General features: G+C 37.9%; 1 protein-coding gene across 4 annotated transcripts; it reads left to right on the top strand.

The window, feature by feature from the left end:
- Positions 1-1,239: 1,239 nt before the first annotated feature.
- Positions 1,240-18,289, top strand: LOC132139670 (calcium-binding mitochondrial carrier protein SCaMC-2-B-like). 4 transcript variants are annotated; one of them, XM_059548196.1, is made up of 11 exons: positions 1,240-2,106; positions 12,814-12,940; positions 13,445-13,532; positions 13,898-13,933; positions 14,425-14,536; positions 15,277-15,435; positions 16,310-16,462; positions 16,751-16,858; positions 17,149-17,316; positions 17,646-17,796; positions 17,976-18,289. In XM_059548196.1, the coding sequence occupies exons 1-11, from the start codon at positions 1,768-1,770 to the stop codon at positions 18,158-18,160; spliced, it is 1,626 nt and encodes a 541-aa protein (XP_059404179.1). In that variant the 5' UTR covers positions 1,240-1,767; the 3' UTR covers positions 18,161-18,289. The 4 variants fall into 4 exon arrangements, with proteins under 4 accessions (XP_059404179.1, XP_059404180.1, XP_059404181.1 ...); XM_059548198.1 differs by lacking the exon at positions 1,240-2,106 and adding an exon at positions 7,744-8,240; XM_059548197.1 differs by lacking the exon at positions 13,898-13,933.
- Positions 18,290-18,476: the final 187 nt, after the last annotated feature.

Genomic DNA, 18,476 nt, shown 5'->3' with positions numbered 1-18,476 from the left:
TAATTATAATGTCATATATTTATATTATCAGTACAGATGTCCTTTTGTTACCTGCCTGTGGATGTACATTTTTTTGATGTTGTTATAATTTAGCATGTTCACATTTGTATTTTTATACTGATGTTCATTAATGTGCATTATGAATAAATGCACCAAAATGTAGACATATGACCTTTACTTCAGACCAATTTTTTTTTTTTTAATGAATAGGTGCATCATTATTTTTGTATTAAAAACTGCAACCATATTTTAGAGGTTCTGTGTATAAAGGCGAGATGTGACATGAAAATTTTGAAATGCAATATGCAAATTAAACATCTTTATGCTGAGCTGTAACTACCACCATTGACATTGTAGCTTTGTAAAATGTAGCTGTATTTAAAACAACCAGGCTTAGAGGAAACATGTCTATTGCAGAACAATGAAAAAAAAAATACAAGATAGCTTTTGTTGTTGTTCAGCTCAGTTGCAGAGATTTTTCGTTTCTGCATGGCTAAAATATTAAAGTATGTGATTTAGTACATCTGTTTAATGAGTTCTCAAGGAAGACACACGAGCAGTTTTTACTGTGGAGATACAGGACTAATCATAAGTACACAGTATATAGTTTGGTGAAGACTGGAACAGACAAGCTCAGCGCAAGTCATTGAGTCAGTGCTAAATTATTGTCCTGTCTACGTTACACAGCAGGTCTACTGAGGCAACACGTGCAGCCTTTTCACAATGGGATTATTTAATTCCTGTAATTTGCATGGAAGTTAACTTTCAAGCTGCCTGAAATATCACAATTTGCTTTTGTATAAATCGGTTAAGGGCCTTTTAAATAACATCGAATACTAAAAATGAACAGCAGAAAACTGCATTCTATTATTTCCCCAGCAGGCGTCTCTATTAGGTAAAATTTTGAATGTGATCCCTGAGGACTGTGAGTGACAAACAGGTTTAATTGTACTTACGACATGACAATATTTATCTACTGGCTTATTTAATAGTACGGTCCACGTGTAGAATTTAACCGCAGTTATTTGTCTGACATAGGCTACACAAGCTGGAACTTGCACACAATACAAGCATAAATGTATAATGCTAAGTTATAATGCTACTACCGATAATAACAATTATTAGTATTTATTTATAAATTATTATAGTGGAAAAGACCAGAACTATTGGGACGTGACGAGAAGACAACTTGGATTAAAGTCATTGGTAACTCCATGTGTCCATCACTGACATCATAAGCCCCTCCCTCTTCAGTCATTTCCTGTCTAACACGAGATTCCGCCCGCGCGCTACCGGCATTCTCGTTGCATCAGCTGTCATTCATACCGTCAATTCAAACCCGATAACCATTGGAAATTCACAAACTCGAGGATTTATATCCGGAACGAGATTCAGAGCGATGTATATGTCGGAATACACCGATTCGCCTGCGCTTTTTTGACATACAGAAACCCCGGAGGAGTTGGCGGTGGGACATCCTTCCAGCTCATCACTGTGTGACCCGGAGCTCCGAATGCCGCTATAGCGAATGAATGAGCGATCAGTTTGAACCTTACTCCAAAACAAAGCACACCGAATGTTGAATTAAAGAGGCTCAAACGATAATAGATAACTCTGTAGACGTATTCGGAAGCTTATCTCGATGCACACGCATCCTGACTGAAAACAGACGCCGCTCAGATCGCGTGTTCGGCTGGCTCACGCTCCTCATACACGCAGACTTTGATTTAAACTGCTTTACCAACCATTAGTCTGGTGTTCAGTAAAATGCATGAGCGGGGATCGTTCGTCTCACCTCTGCTCAGCGGTGTTTTCTGCCAGTGCCGCCCGGAGGAGTATCAGGGCTCGGATCCGGGAGGTGGAGGTGGAGGTCGGACTCTGGGCTCCACGCTGGCCGCCGCAACATCCCTCTCCGAGCACCGCCATGATGAGTCCTGCGACGCCCCGCATTACTGCCCGGTGTGTGGCGGACCCGAGCAGGAGCATCATCGGCTCAAGGTGCTTTTCCAGATCTTGGATGTCAACAGAGACGGGGGCATCTGTGTCAACGATCTGACCATCGGGCTGAAAAAGTTGGGAGTCCATCGCACTGAACATGAACTCATGGTGAGTTACTTTTAAGTCCACATTATCCAATACGATTGAGTGATCTCACTATAGGTCTTTATAATATGATTAAGTTACAAGTCAGATCACGCTGATAGAGAGGACAGACTTAGGAAAAACTTAAGGCAACACATTTGTTTAGAAATCACTATTTATTAAACCCCAGAACAAAGTTATGTACTTCTAGGCTATTGGCTCCTTACTTTCACAGCTCTTGTGTGTCACTCACTAAACCAGCTGACTTCAGGGACATTTGCTTAACACAGTGACTCAAAGGACATCTGTACCTTTCCTTTCTCACCACTGTGTGAAGAGGATTGCTATTTTTCCTAGAAAGGATTACTGTTGTTTACAGTGTGTTTGATGTAGGCTTATGGCAAAAAAGAACTACACTGTTGGGTGAACACTGGTATTGCATACACTGCATGATAGGAATAGCATTTTCTGTACCTTTTTCTATTTTAGTGCAGGTTTGTGGGTTTCTGACTACCCAAAATAAACATTTAAGGAGCCAAATTGAGTTTGAGTTCAGTCTTGAAGAATCAGTTGTCTTTATTTAGCAGGAACAACAGCTATTATAGATATATTTATATTTTTATAATTTTATCATATTATTTATTAATTTATATTGTGTGTGTGTGTGTATATGTATGTATATATATATATATATATATATATATATATATATATATATATGTATATATATACATACATACATATATACATACATATATAATGTTTTTGGCTTTTTCTTAATATTTTATATATATAAAATACTAAGCAATACTGAATAGCCATATACAGCATGTTGTTTTCTAATTGGAGTTCAGTATAATTTTCACTTTCATGTTTACTGGATATGAATCTAGACTAGAATGCATCTGCTCAAAGAAGGAGGAAATGCCTAACTAGAAATTGTCCCTCGAGAACATACACAGAAAACATAATTAATAAGCACAAACAAAAAGTTGTTGTTGGGAAATTCACAGCATGGTAAAAAATTTAAGAAGCTGCTTTGAGTGACTGTAATCTGTTAAAATGAAAGAGAAAGTTGGGGAATGTGAAAGAGGACAGGAAATGTTTCACTTTTAGTTCTTCAGTGAATGCAGTATATGTTATAAAACTGCTTTATAAAAATTAGCCTGAAATAATTGTTGGAAAAGAAGCATCCTGCAAATCAGGGAATGGGATCTTGGATACTGAACGCCTGGAGGCCAGTCACGAGATCTTCTGTCATTTATGATTTACCACCCCACCAGTTCTCCCTCCCCCATCTCTCTCTCTCTCTCTCTCTCTCTCTCTCTCTCTCTCTCTGTGATGGGCTAAGGTGAGAGGTTTTATCTTTTACAGGTAACATAATGTTAATGCTTTCAGAACATAAACTGAGAAACTAAGTTTCAGAGATGGTTTACTCATTGTCTTATAAAGAGGACAGACATGTTCTGCATACCACACTACTGATAGTTTCATCGCCAGGTGTGTTTTTTTTTTTTTTTTTTATAAAATTTTTACTAGGTTTACTTAAGGCAGGGGTCATCAAAATCTCTGTCCTGGAGGGCCGTTGTCCGCCGTCTTAAGGTAAAACTTTTATTTTTGGGTAGTGGCAGTCTTGGACAAAAGCCTGGCTGCAGTATTTTTTGTGCATCAAGAATTCTTTTGTTTGACAGGAAACAAAAGCACTTCGAACAAAACCTGAAGTTCCTCTATAGTGGACTAGCTGAGATTTGTTGGCACTGCCTAGATAGACCAGTAAATGTGTTATTACAAGATAAATTTCTAGGAGGTCAAAGGAGTTTACTGCTTAATTCACAACCTCGCACCGTGATGAATGGCATCTGCTGCTTCAGTTATGGAGGGCAAAAATACCTTACCGGCACTTTGATGATCAAGGGTGGATCACTCTTGTGGATTTGAGCTTGATTTGCACATTGGATTTGCAAATGCAGTAAGAAGATAAATGCAAATGCAGTGCTAGCCTGGTGTACATGACCTGCTCAGAGACTTCTATTCAAAACCACTCAAAAATAGAGACTGAGGTCTTCATAATATTGTATGAATGAGTGTTTGGAGAAAGGTTTTTAATCATAGGAGTTTTTACATGAATCTTAAATAGGTTAAATGGAGTAGTTCTTGTTGCCCAGTATATGTAGACACTTTTTCACTTTAATTTAGTCTTATTTTTCCTTTGACAATAGTGTGTGCATCTTAGCTAGCTTTTACTTCACCTGACAGAATTACACTCTTCTGACATTTGCTCTTAAACATCCAGTTAACTTCACTGGATGCTGGTTTACAGTAATCCTTTAACCAATTGACTTCATTGTGTTACAGACTGTGAATGAAGCTCATTGCACAGACTTTCACAGTAACTTCCTTAAAATTCAACCAGAATGATGTCAAACCTGCCACATATAGCTATCCAATTCCTCCCACATCAGAAATCATTTCCACAGTGGCTCATTATATCAGTCCGCTAGAAACCCTGCTAATTTCGAAGATCAGTAGCTAATCCTCTCCATTTAGAGAAATATTGGGTTTGTGTTCTGTTTAAATATGTAAATGCTTTCCCTTCTTGTGTTTTTCTTTCTTTCTTTTTTTCTTATAAATGTAATATTTGTTTTATATTTTAAATTAAGAGCAGTAAAAGCAAGCAGCCAGACCTTTCATCATGTTTAGAAGGCTGGGTGAATAATTTAGGATCTCTCTATCGTCACATATTAATTAGATTAGGTGTACAAGGGCCCCCTGGAGAACAGCGTGAACCACTACTATGATTGGGTAATTTTTTTTTTTGGACCCATGATGTGTACATTTAAAGGCCATGAGCTACATATTAGAGGAAGTTTAAATGTGCCATAGAATACAGTGATACAATTTTTTAAATTGTTCTCTGATGTCCCCAGAGTGTGTATGTGAAGCTTTATCTCAAAATACCCCACAGATAATTTTTTAAAGCTTGTTGAAATTGCCAATTATAGGGTAAGAGCCATAACACACTGTTTATGTGTATGTCCCCTTTAAATGAAAATGAGCTGGTGCTCCCGCCTCCCTTCTCAGAAGAGCTTCAAGAGCTCATGCTCACGGGCATACCGCTGGTGTTACGGTTTAACTGGTGGTGACCATGTTACTGACCTCACATTGCTTCCAAATGCAATTTTTAACTACCACATTCCTTTTGATGATCATTCTGATAGCACGTGAAGGCAATATTAGTAAAAACAGGCAGAAACAATGGTAGCTTTAGCAACATTAGCCTTATAGAGAGCCAAGAATCTCTCTTGGAAAAGAAAATATAGCCCCTTTCACACTGCAATTCCAGCAAATACACGGGTAAAGTGTTCCGGCAATTGTTCCCGGGTCGCTAGATTTTGCACTTTCACACTGCCAGTGATTACCCGGGATATGTGCATGCTTTTACACACAAACCGTAAAGGTCCCGTAACGACACGTGACATCAGGGCGTGACGTGTAATGTACGAGTCGAAAACGTAAGGGAATGCATCATAGTCTGGAACTGCTGATGTGGAGAGACCCATTATGATTTTTTAGGATTATAAAACAATGAGTGCGTGGATTTCTACCATTATAGGCTGGTTGTTTTCACACACTGCGTCCACACAACTGTGTTCAAACACCTTATAAAAGTGATTTTTACATTCTATTGCACCTTTAAAGATGAAAAATAAATTCATGATTTGTTGAGAAGACATAGGGTTATGTCCTTCAAATATTATATTAAACATATTGTAGCTTTTTGTACTTTAATCGTGTATGTTGCTTTATCTGGTTTGCATTCAGATGTTACTTGTGAACCAAAGTTTTAAAAACTACAGTATGACTTTCTATTTCAATATACAACAGATGGCTGATGCATGACGTTGTAAATTATATCAGATGCATTTGCAAAGATGAAATGTAACCACAACAAGCTGATAAATGTAAGTAAAATTACCTATATAGACCAAAATAATTTTTTGAACCAGGCTGTAAACGTTTTTTTGCTGTAAAGTTGGACATTTTAACATGGGAATCTATGGCACTGACTCCCTTTTGCAGCCAGCCTCTAGTGGCCAGTCGATGAATTACAGTTTAAGTCACTTCCCTATGGGCTTCATGGGAGAGAGCGGGTCGTCTCATAACCCGCAGCCCCCTCGGGTAACCTGTGGGTCGGGTTGGGGTGGGTAAAGAAATTGTCACTTTATTTGCGGGGTGGGTCATTAAAAACAAAAAAATCCATATATGTTGTGTGCAATTCCCTATAGCCTATATTAAATATTTTGAATATCTATTTTCATATTATATTAGGTTCTTTGATAAGATTACAATACGAAGGCTTATGTAGCAACTTGCGTGATGTCCCCGATGTGCGGGTCTCATAAACCGCGGACCCCGCGGGTCGGGTTGGGGCGGATAAAGAAATTTTACTTTATTTGCGGGGCGGGCTGGGGCAGGCCAAATAATTTCATAAAAGTGGGACCACTATTGCATTGCACGCTACATGTAAACGATATTTTTGTTGTATTTTCCTGTCAAAATAACAGCGTTCCTTTGGAATTATTCAGCTTTTAAGAACTGCCAGGTTTTCCTGTAGTAAGCAGAGCTAATGCACAAATGGCAATCTAATTGGCTAGCGCTCACCTATTATTGTCCCGGTTTTGATTTAAACAAATCAGTTCAAGCGAATGCACACAACCTGATTAATATTCATGAATGCAGTAGCTCATTAATCCTTAGTGCGTTTTATATTGTTTTTATTAGCAGAATTCATATCATTATCTTATCAGTATTTTTGTTTTTACAAAAACACTGAATGACCAGAAAAGCACCACCACCAGTCCCAAGTTCAGTTAAAATTAGTAATATGCATTCAAACATGGGAATCAAGTTTTAATTCCTTAAGTTCTATCTTTAAATAATACTTGATCATACTATAATGCTTGAATGATTGATGTTAAAAGTGAACTTTCAGTTATTAAAAAAAAAACTGCCATTTTACTAAAACTGAAACATTTCTTTATATATATATATATATATATATCGCCATTGGCGATTTAATTGCCAAGGTGTCCATAGAGGGTTGTCCTGATGATGACAGTAGATAAAAAACCAGAGGTCAGAGAAAACAAGTCAGCAGATTTTCCTCATTGCTGGGTGAGTTAGAGAAGGCTCCAGTAGATGGCTGTATTTTATCCTCTGATTGGCTGCCTGTGCATTGTCAGACAGGGGCAGCCAGTGTGGAGTGCTCTGATTGGCTGAGGCACATCTGCAGTGAAGTTGCAGCTTTTTTCACTGCATCACTTTTTGCCGGCTCTAGATGCAGCCAACCTGCAGCAGCTTGCAGGTGCCAAGAAATACTAGCACTTAAAACATGGAATCGCTAGAAATAGATTTGTTGTGAGGATTTCAGCTTCTTCCAGTTAAGTTGTCTTTTTTCATGTTTTAGCTACTGTTCAGTTTGTAATGGTTGTGGAGTGATGTCACTTTTAAAAATCACTTTTTTTTTTTTTACTTTTTGCATGATTTTGCACTCTGAAAAGAACATGTTTTGGAAAAGTGTATTGGTGAATTTGTTTTGGAAAGATGCCGTAAGTTTGCAATGTTTTTGAGGTGATTTTGAGAGCGGGTTAATTAGAACTTGTCATTTGGTTACTGTGGAAATGCTGTTGGATATGCCAGTAAGCTTTGGAAATTGTGTGGCAGTGTCCTCATCTGTCCTCATCCTCCTGGCCTGTCTGAGCAGTTTCTCTCTATATGCACTTTAAACAACTGTAGATTTAAATTGATAGTTCTTGAGAAGACCAAGAAAAAACTCCCCACAGCTGGATGTTGTGATTTGATCAAGTACACAAACTTGGAGTCAATTACACAAACAGGCTTGGAGCATCTTCACAAAGATGCTCAAGGAACTTTGGGCAACCCTTTTCCAGTGGTTTCTGGGAGTAACAGCATGCGAATATGATAACGCAGGGCAACCCGATGCACTTAAGGAACGAAACTTAGAAAATGCTGCAAAAAAGGAAGTCCAGAGAGAACAAGGGACACAGGACGATTCAGTCGGTCAAGAAAAGAGTGCAGTGTCCCCAAAGAAAACTACAGTGCTGGTTATGGTGGCGCCTCCTAAGGATCTTCAGCAGGTATAGCAGAGAGCATTGCTGCATCAAACATATTTGTTGAAACGCTTTAAAGTTGCTTGTGCATTGATAGTTTTCCTTTTGGTTTGTGAGAGGAATATGATAACAACTAAACTGCTGCACTTTATTTCTAATTATGAATCTTGATCTAAATCTTTTCAAGCTATGAGTGATATTTCACATCTCATTTGCATATGGAAAATGAGGGAAATGCTAATTTTTTTAATCAAATTGACTTCATGTCATGTGATATAGGTGTCTGAGAAAACATGCCAATTTGAATGAAATCATTTCAGATATTTTATATCTGCACATGATATGAACTCAGAAATGACCCAAATTGAATCATTAGGAGTCCGTATGGCAGTTAAAAAGGAGCGGGAAAAATTCTGAAATCCCATTTGTTTGTGTTTTTATTATATTCACTCCAAACAAATTAAATAAAAAATGGTAATAAAGATGTCACTGGGTTGATACATTGTCAAAAGGTAAACTTTTTTTGCTGAGAAACTGTGAATATTGGTACCTTAAAGGTACATATTAGTACCTAAATGGGACATTGGAAAAGATACCACTCCAGGGACAGCTTTTGTACTTTTATTTTCTGAGTGTAATTATATTAAAGGAGCAGACAAACAGCAGATAGTCAGCAAAACATTGGTGTGAATTTTTTTTCTTGACTTCAGCAAGTTCGAAATGTCCCACACATGTTAATGTTTCTCTCTATTCTCCCCCAAACGGTTGCTTCACATCTTTAATGGGTTGTAGTCTTCACTGCTCTTTAAAGATTATTATATTATGGTCAGGCCCCATGTCAGACACCTGGTCAGACTCATTAGGGAAAGATCACATGCTAGTGACAGGATTAGACCACATTACATTGTGAATGATCAGATTCAGTTATCTATCTCTACTACTATCTATCTCTATAGTACAGTACCAATCAAAAGTTTGGACACTTTCCCATTTGTGTGTCCATACATTTGACTGGTACTACATATAGAATACAGTATACTGTACACATAGAGTATATAAACATATACAAATTTTTTGCAATGATCACTCAAATGTGTTGATCAAACACTTAAAATGACGTGACAAAGATGTAATGGAGGCAGGGCATTTAACAATAAACTTTACTATCAAAAATGAGTCTGACATTAGTACACTGAACAGTAAAGTTTAAGTTTATTCAACTTTAATTAAATTCCATTCCATTCAACTTTATTCCGTTGAAGTTTATTTGACTTCGGAACATTCATTCACGGATTTGTGCTATTGAGAATGAGGAGTTGTCGTCATAGCACAGAGCCCCTCCCCTCGGTATCACAGTCTCCGCCATGTTGGCAGGACACCGGCGGCGAAACAGGATTGTTTACATGTGTTGTTAACTTGGTAGTAGAGGAGTTTTTTGCAATTCCGTTCTGTTTTACCATGCCTGGAAGTTACTGCTGCGTAAAAAAACTGCTCCAGTACCTCTCACGATACATGTGGAAAACATAGGAACAATGGAATACAGTTTTTTTAAGGTTACACCAAGCGCAAAACAGCGGTATTTGGAGAAGCTCTCAGGCATCCAAAAGATCGACCCATACGAGCTCCCTGCAGCTGTCTGAAAGTGACGTGACATTCAGCCAAGTATGGTGACCCATACTCAGAATTTGTGCTCTGCATTTAACCCATCCAAAGTGCACACACACAGAGCAGTGAACACACACACACACTGTGAACACACATCCAGAGCAGTGGGCAGCCATTTATGCTGCGGTGCCCGGGGAGCAGTTGGGGGTTCGATGCCTTGCTCAAGGGCACCTAAGTCGTGGTATTGAAGGTGGAGAGAGAACTGTACATGCACTCCCCCCACCCACAATTCCTGCCGGCCCGAGACTCGAACTCACAACCTTTCGATTGGGAGTCCGACTCTCTACCCATTAGGCCACGACTTCCTGACACAGACACGACTGAATGGCACAGAGACCTGGACCATACTTCCACGCACATATATGGACATTGTGAATTATCTTGTTTTTGGTTTAAGTTACTACAAAAGTTGTCAGCTCAAAGTTGTACTGGCCAAAGTCAGTTTATTCATATGCGTTTTAGCGTGTTGTAATTACACATTGCATTTAGCAGACACTTCTTGACCAAAATGACAAAGTAACTTAAATGACTGCCACTGTTTCGTAAAGACTAGATTGTAACTAGATGTTCAATGTACACAAACGTTTCCAACATGTTTTGATGTAGGCTAAAGCTGTGTATGTTTAGTTATAATTTGATTTTAGCCCAATGATACATATTGTACCAGGTTTTTGTGTTGGGGGCTGCAAAGTGGACAAACCAGTTCTGGGTTGGCTAGTGTAACGTTAGTTAAATGTGTGATTGCAAGATGTAAATGTCCTGGTTAGATTAAAGCCATTAACAGTGTGAATGGAAGGTGACTTACACCGTAAACAATATAATTCACAATGTCCATATGTGTGCACAGAGGTAAATGGTTCAGGTCTCTGTGCCGCTGAAGGGAGCTCGTATGGGTCGATATTTTGGATGCCTGAGAGCTTCTCCAAATACTGCTGTTTTGCACTTGGTGTGAGCTTGTTCCTGTAAGGTCCCCTTTCTTTCGCCTTATCTTTCTGCATTGCTTTACTCTCTTTATTTCTTTCTCGTATTCGTAGATCCGTCTCTGTTCCGCCGACATAATAAATGCGCAAAAATGAAATAGCTCTGGAATGTTTAGTCGCGTCTCTGTGAAGTTCTGAAGGCGTTGCCCCTGGCAATAGCGTGTTCTACCATCATGGCCGACCGGCTCAGACCCCTCCCAAATCAACCTAATTCAGCACGTGACTCCTCACTCTCAATACTGTCTTCACACACAGACGAAATTTACTAGAGAAGTGTGAAGTGTGACAATAATATAGGGGAGCGCAGGGCACAAAGTAATGCAGGGTTAGTTTTGACACTCAATTATTATACCATGGTAAAAAAAATTTATTCTGGCTTAAGTACATTTTTCATCTCAGTCTTTATTATTCGTTTAAAATTAGGCAAATCTGCTGTTATTTTAATCTCCAATATGTTGTTTATTATTTGTAACACTGCATTCCGGGCAGGATTGGACACCAAAATCACAGGAGTGGGCAATAATGGTCAGAAATTCAGTGGGAGCGGGATTAAGAAAACAGTCCATCGCTCTAATACAAAAACGCACTGGCAACTGTAGAAAGTAAAAGCCGAATTCCCGACATTTTGGGCGACTCAGAAATCCCGACCAGACGCATTTTTTTAGGTCCAAAATGAGGACATGTCCGGAAAAAGAGGAGATATGGTAACTCTAACGTCACGGCAATGTACAACACAAAGTACCTCACACACGAAACACTTAAAATTGCCCGTAAATGTGCATAACTAATGTAAATCAAGCAAGCTTCTATGCATAGGCCATGAATTGGTGGCGAAATAACACATTAGCGGACCAATTTTTTCCAGAAAACTTCTTGCACAAAATAAATTCAAGCACTTTCAAGGACCTGCATCAATGTGTGTTTAATTTCAAAAACTTTCCAGGGCTTTGAATTATTATTTTTTTTTTTCAGATTCACAAACTTTCAAGGATTTCAAAGACTTGTGGGAACCCTGCAAAGAGCAATGTGTAACATTTTACCAGATTTAAGATTTATTTACTTAATTGATTATTGATTTTTCTAGATTCTAGAGTATCTTTTGCTGCTGAATTAGGTATCGGATTGGCTCGGTTCTAAAAAAAAAAGTGGTATCGTTGCATCCCTAATCCGGATTAAGTGTGAGAAGACAAGGGCTCTCTCAACCTGTTTTACACTTGCAGGGCTATTTGAGACTTGGCTGGAAGCTTGTGATCTTGACATTTTGAAACATGATGCACAACTTTCTATCAGGCATGTTGCTGAACACTGAAGAATTCATCAATTCTGAATGACTTCTGCTTACATTTAATCAAAGCAATTTCTGTTGAATGATTGTTAGTGAATGGATTCATTATATTATCAGTATAAATCAATCGATAATAATTATTCCTATATTTTTATATGAAAATACTTAATAAATGTTACTTTTTATTTTGTTAAAAATGCTTTTTTTGTTAACATGGCTTCTTGGTGGTAGATTTAATGAGCACAGAGGCCATAAAAAAATAACTTTATTTATGGATTATATTGGTTTAATATAACTGTCAAAGCAACATCAGCCAGGAATCACTCTATGGGTCCAATTTGCTATTAAATGGAAAACACACGTTCACTTTGTTTTTGTCCTTCTAACATACTTCAGGTTAATGATTCATTCATCATCTCCATCCCTTTCCATTGCCTTCAATTATATACTGCTCAGTGGTTCAGACAGCTTGTTCCATAAAGCTAATGCTCATGAGGATGTTCAGCATGGTCCTTTCAATACTCTCCTCAGCAAACAAAGGCCATATGTCTGTCCCTAGTGACCCATTAGCTCATTACCCTGAACAGCAGCAGCTCACTGACCCCAAGAATGACCTGGCTTGATTCTGTCTTGAGGTTTTGATGTTGATTCCTGCATGTATGTGTTTCAGAAAATCGTCAAGGCAGGAGACAAAGACTTGGATGGTCAGTTGGACTTTGAGGAGTTTGTGCACTACCTGAGGGACCATGAGAAGAAACTGAGGCTGGTCTTCAAGAGCCTTGACAAAAAGAACGATGGTAAGAATGATTGGGTTTTGGTGAATTATTATGGGCGTTGTCTAGAGTTGCAAAACAAGCCAATTTACAAAAAGACATACACGTATCATGCCGCATCAGTAATTTTGCAAACAGAAGATTGCATAAGCAGTGTTCTTATGTGTTTAGATTAGAGGTTCCCAACCTTTTTAACTATAAAGCCACCCAATGTGACTTGTCCAGTAGTTCCTGATTTACTGGAAGATATTTTAAAGCATGGCATAACAAAAAAAATTTAAATTAATTTTTATATATATATATATATATATATATATATATATTAAATATTTTAATTTACATGACTTTTCCAGTTTTAGGATTTAGATTTTTGTTGTTGTTGTGTCTTGTTTAAATACTTATTGTATCTTATTTTAATGCTTATTTTGTCTTCTTTTAAATCACTCAGTCATATCAAGGCCACCTTAGACTTCTGGTTGAGAACCGCTGGTTTAGATGTTAAAATCATGTTTCCTTGTAATTCTGCAGGTCACATAGATTCACAGGAGATCATGCAGTCACTAAGAGACCTTGGCGTTCATATATCCGAGGAACAGGCTGAAAAGATCCTCAAGAGGTAATTTGTTTTATTGATTGTATATATCCACCCCACTCCATTCTCTTTAGCCTAGACCTGACTGATCTGTATAGTGTTGAGCTGACTGGAAACCCTGACCTCATAACAACACGTCTCCTGGTTCTTATTTTTCTGCGTGTTTCTTAGACCAGTCAATACCAAAGAGTTTTTTAGAGCTCATTTTCGAGCTCCTAAAAGAAATCTGAATCCCATGTTCAAATTAATTGCAGCACATACAATAAAGTAATTTTTTATTTTCTGACTGTTTGTATGTGGGTTTGGTCGTACGCTTTCTCTTTCTGTTTCTTTATCACTCTCTCCTTCTTGTGATCCCACCCCCACTCTCTCTCTGCTCATCTTATCAGAATAAGGAGGGGTCAAATATGTGCCCCTATGAAGTAGTAAGTAGTGGTCTTCTCCCTGCATGTTTGCTTTGCTCTGTATTTTCATTTCATCTGCTGTTTCATCTGTGCTGTTTTCATTTAGCAGTTTTGAGGTAATTTTTTTCTCTATCTCAGAAGATATTTTGTCTCATGTTGATGATGTTTTGGAAATATTAAGCTAGCTAATGATGCATATATTTTAGGATTTTTTTTACAAATACAACAAAACTCTTCACCGAAGAAAGCTTTCTTGAAATCAATAAAGAAGAATTCTAAATGTGAAGGTCAGAATTGATCTGATACGCTGAAACCAGGGACAGTTTTGCATGAGAATAATTATTACTTTCTAGCTGCTTGACTGTACATCATTAATAGCAGTTTCTTATCTAGGTGCTTACATAAAAAATAAAAAAAAACTATTTTTTCAAGAAGAGGCTGCTACCCAGAGCCAAATAAGTTCCTGACATATTCTTTAGTTTTGGTCTCTTTTTGTCTTTTTATTTTAACAGTATGGATAAAAACGGTACGATGACGATTGACTGGAACGAATGGAGAGATTACCACCTGCTTCATCCTGCTGACAACATTCCTGAAATCATCCTCCACTGGAAACACTCTACGGTAAAAGAAAACCACAAAGTTTCCAGCTTTGTTTGAGCACTAGCTGTCTCTCCTTTTATGAGGTTATGGTGCTTTTTATAGTCTCTTTATCTGTATAAGTTGCCTACACATGCATCACTGACATTGAGCACACACCGGTGATGTGCTGCCACCTTAGTCATCCAGTCCTACTAAGCCCTACTCATTTGTTTCCTCACACTTGAAATACTCCTGAATGGGACAAATGGGGTCATTGTGATCCAGTCTGATCCTGTTAAACAGATCAACAGTGTTCTGACATCACTGACTTGCCCTTTTTGACCTGGGAGAGGTAGATGTGTCCACCTCATGGATTACCATTGTACAGAGGTGAACAGATAACTTAATAATTATTTACACATATTACAGAAGGGTAATTTGATTGAAAAAATTAAAGCCAGATATTTCTGTATTTCCTTTTTTATGTTATAATAATCATAATTAATTTTTAGATGATCAAAAAAATTTATATAGCTACCCAGAACCAGTGAAAATCAATCAAGTGTCATATTTAAGCTGGATGATATAAAAAGGACTGAGAAAAATTTATAAATAACCACCAATATACCTCTCATCTTTTCATATGCACTTTTTATGTAATCTCAACGCAAGAATAATTTTTCTAGCACTAATGATGGATCATCTGATGAGTTGATTGTCCACTCGTGATGTTCACTTGTGCTTGTAATCTCAATCCACATGATGTCATTTCCTCTGTGCAGATATTTGATGTTGGGGAAAGTTTGATGGTCCCTGATGAGTTTACGGCAGAGGAAAAGAAAACAGGGATGTGGTGGCGACACCTAGTAGCAGGAGGGGGAGCAGGTGTTGTGTCCCGTACCTGCACCGCACCCCTGGACCGCCTTAAGGTCCTCATGCAGGTATGAGACCCACCGACACTACCTGTAGAGAACTCAGCACACATCATATGATTCATGAATAATACTTAAGTTTGGAAAACATACATTTTTATACTATGTTAGGGTTTACATGTATCAATTTGGATATATTTTATACATTTATGTTTATGTAGATATTATGTGTGATATTTCAACTGTGAAATATTACAATTTAAAATAACTTTTTTTTAAATGTATTTAATTCCCGTGATAGCAAAGCTGAATTTTTCACAGCCATAGCGGTCACATGATCCTTCCGAAATCATTTTAATATGCTGATTTGGTGCTCAAGTAACATTTCTTATTATTAACAACAACAAAAAAAGGATTCTATGCTGAATAGAAAGTTCAAAAGAATAGCATTGATTATGGTTAGAGTATTTTTTGTAACATTCTAAATGTCTTTACTGTCCTTTTATTGTGTCCCGGTCATAGCATTAGTTTGATGAGAACAGTGATCAGTAGGTCATCTAGGCTGGTGAGCTGAATCCTAGGTTGAAACCCCAGGTGGAGTGGTACTCTGTACATGAACTCAAGTGTTAGTGAGGTCCCATGTTTGCTGTTTATGAAGGGACAGTGCTACTGTAGTAAGTGAGTCACTATAGGATATGATGTTCTGTTCTTTGGATGAGAGCCTCGGTGGATGACCATGCACATTAAAAATGCCTTAGTGACGCTCGTTTCAGTTTGGTTTGGTGGATTTGAAAGTTCTTCGTCTTTAAATTCTTCAATAAGGACATTGAAGCCTAACTAACCTTAAAGCTTACCTTACCTGGAGTAAACATACGTTAAAATGCTTAAATGAAACTATTTACTAGCAAATTGAGATGTTTTACCACTGGAATGGTGTTGGCAGGTTCATGCATCACACAGAAACAACATGGGTTTCGCCGGAGGATTCACACACATGATCCGTGAGGGTGGACTTCGGTCACTGTGGCGAGGGAACGGTATCAATGTTTTGAAGATTGCACCAGAGACTGCTATCAAGTTCATGGCGTATGAGCAGGTATATATACATATATAACAGTTATTGGACAGCTGTAACAAAACTGGATAACTTATAAAATCCTGGATATTTAAAATGATACAATGTTAATACATTTACCCACAATGTTTAAATAAAAGTTGTGTTTTTGCTGCTTTGTTGTTCTTTTTTTGTGATCAAAGAAACTTTTTTTTCAGTGAACATTATGCCATTGTGTGGTTTAACCTTTGGAGGGAGGGGAAAACCCCACCTTTTTTCTCTTTGCTGTTTTATCTGTGACCTCTAAAGCTCATTTGCCCTGTGCTTCAGATTAAGCGGCTGATTGGCAGTAATCAGGAGACGCTGGGGATCCTGGAGAGACTGGTGGCTGGGTCTCTAGCAGGAGCTATAGCTCAGAGCAGCATCTACCCCATGGAGGTGAGAACATAAACCAGCATTTAAAAATATCGTTTGAGTCTTCCTTCAAGAAAACAAAAGCTTTCTGTTTCTGTCATTTCAATGATAATTATCAATCATAAGCCATGACTAGACCTCCCATGCACTCTTTGAATCATGTTCTGTAATGTGCAATTTTTAAAAGTGATGTTTCCATAGTTTTTTAATTACTAACTGCTATCCCATAAACTGAAATGTAATCAAGCTAATAATGGCTTTCTACACCAAAGAAAGATCTCTTGGAGCTTAAACAAAGCTTTTGTGTGTTTAAGGTTATAAAAACTCGTCTTGCCCTGGGAAGGACGGGTCAGTACTCTGGGATCACGGACTGTGCTAAACATATATTTAAGAAGGAGGGACTGACAGCCTTCTATAAAGGTTATATTCCCAACATGCTGGGAATCATCCCTTATGCAGGAATAGACCTGGCTGTTTATGAGGTAAGTTTGCTTTACAAAAGGAAAACAATAGGACTATATATTTGTCAGGCTACATCTGTGGCGACTAACTGAAATAAAATATTTTAAGTTAAGCTAAAAATTAATTTAGTACTTAAACAAAAACAGAAATAAAAATGAATTAAAGCAGAATAGAAATAAAAACTAATAATAATTAAAAAAGTACTATAATGGTCTATAAATAATTCTAAAATAACTCTGTGCTGCTTGCATTTATTTCAGTTTTCTACATCTTGAATATTTTATGATTAATAGTTATATTATTTTATAGGTACTATAATGTAACTCGTGTCTCTTATTTTCATGTGTAGACATTAAAAAACTGGTGGCTCCAGAGGTTTGCTACAGACAGTGCTGATCCAGGTGTGTTTGTGCTGCTAGCCTGTGGTACAATGTCTAGTACCTGTGGACAGTTAGCAAGCTACCCTTTAGCCTTAGTGAGGACACGGATGCAGGCTCAAGGTAAGTCTTTAAAGTCTCAAATATATAATAAGAAGTTTTGAATGTCTAATTCTGTTGAATTGCATATGGTTTCATTAACTATTCATGGTTTATTCATGGTTTCAGTGAACTATTATTGTTTCTCTATCGCAGTCCAATTGATTTTTTGCTCTTTGTTCTTGCTCTCCATCGGTTTGCAGCTTCTCAGGAAGGCAGTCCTCAGATGACCATGACTGGTCTCTTCAGACACATCGTGAGGACAGAGGGCGCTATTGGACTCTATAGAGGCTTGGCGCCCAACTTTATGAAGGTCATTCCTGCTGTTAGCATCAGCTACGTGGTGTATGAGAACCTAAAGATCACTCTTGGCGTTCAGTCCCGGTGAGGGGAACCCGAAGACTGTTAAGATCCTAAAAGGCTTTTGTATTTCCTCTCAATTTTTCTTTTGAACTACTGAATGAGATCGTCCAAGAGGGCCAGTTTGCACTCGAGGAGAACTGGAACAACAGTTGGCCAAGAAAGAGCTGTGCGTCAAAGAGGTTTGACTTTATTTGGTAAATGGAAGAGTACCTGGAATATATGAGACCAGGGACGTGCATAGAAAAACTTTCAGATCAATACCTCGGCATAAAATGCAATCCTAGCTGTAAGTAAAATGTGAGCATCTCAAAATGGCATCTGTATTGGATCTAGACACTCAC

This window comes from Carassius carassius, chromosome 4, assembly GCF_963082965.1.
Source record: "Carassius carassius chromosome 4, fCarCar2.1, whole genome shotgun sequence".
NCBI lineage: Eukaryota > Metazoa > Chordata > Actinopteri > Cypriniformes > Cyprinidae > Carassius > Carassius carassius.
The sequence above is the reverse complement of the archived record's forward strand: the minus strand, read 5'-3'. Positions and strand labels throughout refer to the sequence as shown.